General features: G+C 29.0%; 1 protein-coding gene across 1 annotated transcript in view; it reads right to left on the bottom strand.

The window, feature by feature from the left end:
* Nucleotides 1–198: 198 nt before the first annotated feature.
* Nucleotides 199–8185, bottom strand: part of LOC111088840 (vesicle transport protein SFT2A-like) — a 51889-nt gene continuing 43902 nt past the window's right edge. Inside the window, exons 6-7 of the mRNA XM_022399945.1 lie at nt 5212–5300; nt 199–2538 (exon numbers count right to left, since the gene is read on the bottom strand). Coding sequence (XP_022255653.1) covers nt 2499–2538; nt 5212–5300 — 129 coding nt within the window. The 3' untranslated portion in view covers nt 199–2498. The remainder of the gene's footprint in view (nt 2539–5211; nt 5301–8185) is intronic.

Raw genomic sequence — 8185 nt, 5'->3', positions numbered from 1 at the left:
AATATATTCTTTGCATTCTGTTTTAACTTGTTTCTGTACTTTTTTGATGATTCCCCATTTCCCTTTTTAGTTTAGTTATTAGTACCTCCATCTTCAAAAAAAAAAAAGTGAATTTTTTGTGTAATGAAACAATGTCTGATCGGTTTAAAAACACAAAATCTTGATTACCAATTTTTGTATTAACGCATTTTATTCAAATAACAGTTAATGTTTGCATTTAATAAACTTCTATTAATTTAGTACAAAAATATATGTAGCACACAAGACATTATTACAATATACATTCCAAACACTAAAGTATTGAAAAAAAGTGTCTTCAATATAAGCTTTACACTTTTATAATGAAAACCACAATAAACAAACACATATATGCAGTAATCTTGTAATAAAACTTTCACACACAACACTGAACATCACTTCTTAGTTTTGGACATGTGATACCAAAGTAGTTTTTCTTTTAAAACTGAAGCTTACAAAAATATAGCTGCCGATTTAAATCGATCATATGAAGAAACAAAATCTCTCTAAAGTTGACTACCGCTAAAGAACTAAACAAATTGTATGAAATCAGTAACCCTGGTTTATTAAGCCTAAAAAACAAAAGGGTAAAGTAAAGCTTTGGAAAGTTGCATTGACTATCAGCTGTTTCTTTTGCAGTTTCAGAATATCATATTGCCAAAGTAAGAAATCATAGATACATAGTAAAAATAAACATTTCAAAACTTTTCTTGACATCTAACATGAATTTTCTTTGGTAAAAAAATGGATAATTAATACAAATCACTACAAATATCAAGTTATTACTTGTTTTTGAAGCATCATAAAAATGGGAGTTATTTTCTTTGAGATTATATGAAACTACCTTGTAAATTTGAACAACATGGTTCACGGAGTATGTTTTAAGCCACAGAACTGCTTTAAGACAGGCAGCTAACACAGTTTTAAAACTGAGATATATATATAATATCCCTTGCTTTTCAAAATACATATATATATATATATAGAATGATCCAAAGTTTTGTTGGTTCAACACCTACAAAGGAAATTCTTTACAAGACAAACATGATTTAAATATCCTTCATTCAATCTCAAAATTTTTTTCTGCACACTTGTATATAACATTTATGACCCTAAATGTTAAATAATGACTTTACAACAATTAGTTCTCTTCAACACAATTTTTAATAATAATAAAAAAGCTTCATATAGTACTGTATTAAACTCTTTCATAATTAGGTATAAAATAGCTGAACAGCAGGAAGACTATAGGCTTGTTTATAAGTACTAACATCTTTTAAATCCATATTATTCTGTAGATTATATGATAGTGAAAATGTTAATATACCAAAAAATGATGTTAATTATAAAATACTACACTTCTTTTAATCAGTAAATAGCATTTGGTTACAAGTTCACTATGAACACATGTACAGAACTATACACATCAATTAATCTATATGTATATAAATAACTTGCCATTCGTTACATGAGGACTACTAATATATATGATCTCACATTGCAAACATAAACCCCCCTTACTTTACAGTAGATATTCTATCTTAAAAATAGTTTTAATACATTTTTTCTCATATTGAACATATTATCTTCAATTATAGCTCAATGTCCTAACACTTGATTTTCTTTACCAACCATCTTCTTAATTGATATTCAAAACTCATCTTGCACACTAGGGTTGGGAATTGTAAAATAACTGCACATACAAGGAGATTCTAAAATTAAACGCACTCGTGGAATGCCAACCATGGAAGAAAAATAAGTTTACTCTTGCTTAATACTTTGTTTATATAAATTATATGACCCTTTTTACATAAACAATTCCAACCTGAAACTCTATATGGAACAATAACAATTTTATAATATTCCAGAGGCACATAAGAAAAAAATTTTGTAATATTCCAACAATTTTATACTATTTTCAAGGCACATATCAAGAATAACAATTTTATAATATTCCAGAGGCACAAAGAATAAAAATTTTGTAATATTACAACAATTTTATACTATTTTCAATGCACATAAACAAAAACCAAAAATGTTTAAACACCATTTAAGAAAATGATTAAGCCTCAGCCTGTAATGAAACCACAGCAATCTTGATTTTCATAATGAAAAGCACCATCTTGATGCTATAGTAACAGATTCTCAAGTAACTCACTGCTACTGTATGCAGTACATATGGTTTCTAGAAATCAATCATGTGGATTTTTAAGTTTTATTATCATGATTACAGCAATTATATATTTAACAACAACATAAAAGTAAAAAAAACATTTAAATTTTAGATTTTGCACTTACATTTTTGAACTTTAAAAGCTGTTATTTGTTAGAAGGTTTCTGATAACTAAAAATCCAAACATAAAAAAAAATATATAATTTGGGTTAAATCATTGAATAAAGACAAAAAACAGTGATAAAAATAATGGAACCACATCATTTGTTAACATGCCATCAAGCCATGATAATACACAAATTCATTTTTAATTTGCACAAGCTTCAAAAAACTTCTTAACAGCTTCCCTGAAAAAAAAATAAAAAAAATTAACCACTGTTCATAACTGTTGACAGCGTGAGATTTTACATAGGTTATTGTTGAAAACAATTTTTCATTTTAATGAAATGTGTATAAAAACATGATACTTCGTACCACTTACTCTCCCAAGGTGTATATAGAAACTCTTGAAATCTGAAGTTTACTAATAGCAAAACCCTCATATCCATTAAAAAGCTAATTCCCAGCCTTAGTCTTTATGTTACATAAAACCAAGTTTTGATTAGTTTTGTAAATGCAAGTTGACAAAAGTAAATGAAAGAATTATTAGCTGTAATAATACAGTAACTATATCAATTTTTAATGTGTCATTTAAATCCTCACTCCCAGCCAAAGGAAAAAATATATTATTAAAAGAAGAAAAAAAAAAGAACTCGGATAAGATACCCTATAATAGGAGCTTGTATATGAATATACCAGCCTGATTTTTTCCTTCATTTGAAAACCATTCAGTAGGAAAACCTTCAATTCAAAAGAAACTAGATATATGCTAGAGTTGCATTTATATAACACATTCTGTAAGTATTAACTTCCTTCTAAAACATCTTTATTTAGTTTGTATTCAGACATTATTTCATCTAGATTTGATCAACAAGTTATAAACTTTAAACAAATACTGTGTAAGCACAGCCTGTAAACCAGAATATTTAAATGTTTCCAAAAATAAAGGTCACTAACTTTTCAATTACACTTCAGTCAATAAGGTATGCCTGACTCATCACCTTAGTTTATTTGATACAAAATGTAGATTAACACACTTCAACTTATCTGGACCCCAGATAAATATTAAATTATAGCTATGTATTCAGTCTGAAAACAATAGTGTTATACTGATCTGGAGTTTCTGATTGACAGTTACGTGAACTGATATAAATTTGTAATGATTATGTAAAAAGATATACAACCAAAAAAGTCGTTGGGGTCCATGCAGTGTGCTGATGACGGTTAACCCATTGCCCTAGTTTATTTGCTAGTGCATATAGTTAAACACTTCAATTAATGAAGCATGCCTATATTAGCTCATCATCTCATAACCTTATTGTACTTCACCCACTGTAACATGTCTGTGTTAATTCATCATCCAGTCACTCATCATCCTATAACATTACTTTATCTGTTCCTGGAAACAAATTAACACTTTAGTCAATGAAGCACGTCTGTGTTACCCCATCACCTTAATTTATTTGATACTGGATATAAGTTAGCACTTCAGTTAATGAAGCATGCCTGTATTTAAGCTTCACTTTAGTTTTTGTTAGTAGAAATAGTATAACACTTCAGTCAATGAAGCATGCTGTGTTAACTCATCATTAGTTTATTTGTTACTTGAAATAATTTAATACTTCATTCAATGAAGCCCCGTCTGTGTTAACTGATCTTTGCAGTTCAGTTGTTAGTGTATATAGTTCAGCATGCAATCTTAAAGTAAACAAGTATATGCCTTAGGCAAATTTATCAACACAATCCTAAATAACTTATATTTGTTCTTGTCTCTCATACGGCATCTGTACTGTCCTGAAATAATCAACAGAGCTATGCTCAAATTCCAAGTGTTTCATCTAAGTTTCTTTTTTTTCACAAAAACTGTTAACATTAAACATTAACATAAACATTAAAACAATTATAAGTAATATGTAACAAAGATGTGCTTATAGAATTGTGTTGTATACTGAACTAAACAATACAAATGAACATATATGCATAATATAACAGTAAACACCATAGTATACACACGCACACATACAAATGTAGGCCTCTAAGTTAGTGGCTTTCATTTAAACAATGTTGTTTAGCAGGTTATCTGTCACTGTGTGGTAACATTATCAGATAAGTGGCTTATTCGAGTTGTGAATGGATTTAAATTTATCTGCTTTCATGCCTCACAATGATTACAGTAAATAGATAGAAAGTCTACACAACATAAATAACTAAACATGAAGTGTAATGCATAACAAATATGCTTTACTTTCTACTGATTTCCCTTTGTTTTTAGAGTAAACATAATAAAGTCATAATGCGTCATTAGTAGTTTAATTGGGTAAATAGTATAATATATTTTCATAGAATTATAGTTTTGAATGCTAAAATATTTTGTATTGTATACAAATAACATTTCAAATAAAAAAAAATTATCTCATTATTTTTATGGCATTGACTTCTACAAGGTAAAACAGATGAGAAATTATCTTCATTTTTATATTATTCTAATTTTAAAGATCTGGAGGCTTCCATAAAGCTGGGTGGGCATATCAAAATATTTATATACAACTAAATGAACTAGCAACTTTTTATTAAAGTTTTTTTATACAAAAAAAAGAAATTTATTTGCATTTCATCCTAAAATGCCTTAGAAAAGAAATTTATAGCAGCAAAAGCAAAACTAAAATCATGTCTTAGATATAAAATAAATTTAAATAAAAATATTTTAATATTACTCTTGTTTTTTACAATTTTCAATTGGCAGTAGATGTTTCCAAGTATTTTTGTGATAAGCTACTCGACTAATTTAAAGATTAAGACTATTTACAACTACTAAACGTTATACTATAATTATACAAAAGCTGATTTTCAATCTGTAACTTAAAATAAAACAACAAAAATATGTTACTCTGGGTGAGTTAGATAATTTGAAAGATACTAACCTGGCTGCTGGAATGAATGTAAAGGAGTAAACTGTCAGAGCAAGAAACTGTAGCAAACAGAAGAAAGTGCTGAGTCCTGGTGTTTCCCACTTTAAAAAATACAATAACAAATGTAAACGTTTTTAAAGAACAGAAGAAATTATAACGTGTTGAAAGAAACAGCCGAGTAACTGAAATTTTCACTTTAAAGTTATTCAGCAAAAATACACTAATATTTGCATAAAAGTAAAAAGAGATATTTGTGTAGGACTAGACACACACACAGAGTCACACATCTCATACAATTTTCAGATGTTAAACTGACTTCATTAACAAAAGCAAAGTAAATTGTATGTTTTTGCTACATAAGCTGACCACTGAAATTAATAGACTCAAAGACAAGCTTAATATTAAACAAAAGAGTAATGTAAAATTGTATATTTTACTAAAAATACTGATTCACATAGGAAACATTTCAAAATAAATTTATAAATTAAGTTGTACATTTTATTAATTCTTATTTAATTAGTTGATTAGCTTATTAAAAATTAACCATTTTATAAACAACGGCAATATAAAATACATTTAAAAGCACTTGGAACCATTCATTATGTTGCTTTATTGTGAATCTAAACGAATATACAATTAAAAATCAGCTGTAAAAGTTCTTGGCCATCCAGAATACTTCAACTTAATTGACACCAGAAAACTATAAGTGCCTTAAAACATAAATTAATTAGTAACCTGTAAAGCATAATGGTGTATGTGAATAAAAATGATCTGCAATAACAATATATATATATATATATATATATATACATAGAGAAGACACCTGAAATTCAAGTGAAAGTGAACCCTCACATAAGTTTGTTCAAATTGAAAACAATGATTTGGCTTTGTTCTTCATCAAAGGTAACGTTTAAAAAACAGTTGTTGGAAAATTGATTAAATAAAGTGTACAAGTTACATACAGATATCATACTGCTGAAGCTATCTGTTGACCTACTGAGTTATTATATCCTCAAAATATATCAGAATGTAAATTGTGGACACTTGTTCTTGGTGAGCTTGAATAAAATGTTTCGTGTCAAATATGGCACTTATGTGAGACTGAACTACAAACAACATATTAGTATGTTCCTGAGCATCAAAGCTTCTGAAGCAAACAGTCACTTGGGTGGCTATCAAAACATTTTCCAATGCCTTTGCTTGTAAAGTAAATAGCTAAAGAAAAATAATGATAATTTGTAATAAATTATTTCCTTGCTCTGGATTCAAATCTGAGACTTCTTGCATGCTAGGCAAGAGCACTACCAAAGAAACTAAAGGGTTAATCTACTAGCATTTGCTACTTAGGCACTTTTTAATGACTGAAAATAATATGTTCTTCCTTGCTCACAAACATGGACTGTTCCAGACCTTATCTCAAGATCAATGGATGATCACTATTTGGGTGCCACTCATTCTGTTAATGTTTTTCAGTAGCTTGAAGCTATGAACAAAGTTTCAATGTAGGACATTAAACCTCTTGATCATTCTGTCAATGTTTTTCAGTACCTTGAAGCTATGAACAAAGTTTCAATGTAGGACATTAAACCTCTTGATCATTCTGTCAATGTTTTTCAGTACCTTGAAGCTATGAACAAAGTTTCAATGTAGGACATTAAACCTCTTGATCATTCTGTCAATGTTTTTCAGTACATTGAAGCTATGAACAAAGTTTCAATGTAGGACATTAAACCTCTTGATCATTCTGTTAATGTTTTCAGTATCTTGACAACATGAACAAAGTTTCAATGTAGGACCTTACATCTCTTAATCATTCAGCTAATGTTTTCATACGATAACTTAAGTTTTCCACTTGATGATCTGTACTTTACATATCTATAACAATTATTTTATTTTCAAACTTTAAATAAAAGTTTCTTATGGTTTAATTCCCCTTTAGAATGTCAGTAAAGAATATAATGATTGCTCATCTTACTTATGAATTATGGAAATTTATATCAACTAAATCTTAAACAGAAAATAAGAACTGAAAATCACTGACATTTTAAAACAATTACAAAAAGAACTATAACTAGCTTCAAGGTATAAGTAACAGTAACAGAGTGTGTGTGTGTGTGTGTGTGTGTTATATCTGTACTTAAAGCATGCTCCGACAAATACTGGGTGCCAGGTCACCATGGCAATTAAACATCTCATCACAGCACCTAGTATTTTCTCCCATTTTATTCGTGCATAGGAGTGTGCTAAATAGAATTCAAATATAGAACAGTTCTGGACTCTTGGATGTCCCGAACTATTTTCTTTGAGTCCTAAATAAACTTTGTTTCTAGGATTTTAATGGTAGATTCAGCATTTCTTCATTTTATTTCAGGAATGAAGTACTATGGTTGCACAACATGTTACTAATTTCATGCCATTTTGTTTTTCTTCTTTCTCTCGATTCAACCAACAAGTTCTCATGTTTAGACTCAGATGGGACCAAAGACAGTTAGTTTAGGAAATACTATCAAGTGGTTGTTGATATCATGTGATCTTTAGCATGCACTTGTTTCTGTGAAACTAAATAAATATAGCCCCATTTCCCAGAAAAAAAACAGTAATGAAATTAGGTTAGGCATGCCAAAAGGCCTTTGCTTATCGTTGTCCAGTGTTGTAGTGATGAGTAGATTAGACCTATTCTGAAACAACCTGCTTCGTCTATCAATATTGCAGTGATTATTTTACTTTCATTCATTGCAAGAATCCACCTAAGTTATAGTTAATAATGGCTGGAGACGGCTTAAATGGGTAATGAAGAAAAACTTTAATATAAGTTTAACATGATAGCAAATGTACAACGTACTGGTACCTGATGATGACAAAACCTTGTCGAAACGTTGTACATTTGCTGTCATGTTAAACTTATATTAAAGTTTTTCTTCATTACCCATTTAAGCCGTCTCCAGCCATTATTAACTATAACTTAGGTGGATTCTTGCAATGAATG

This window comes from Limulus polyphemus, unplaced genomic scaffold (assembly GCF_000517525.1).
Source record: "Limulus polyphemus unplaced genomic scaffold, Limulus_polyphemus-2.1.2 Scaffold4550, whole genome shotgun sequence".
Classification (NCBI taxonomy): Eukaryota; Metazoa; Arthropoda; class Merostomata; order Xiphosura; family Limulidae; genus Limulus; species Limulus polyphemus.
This window is presented reverse-complemented; position numbering and strand designations above follow the sequence as displayed.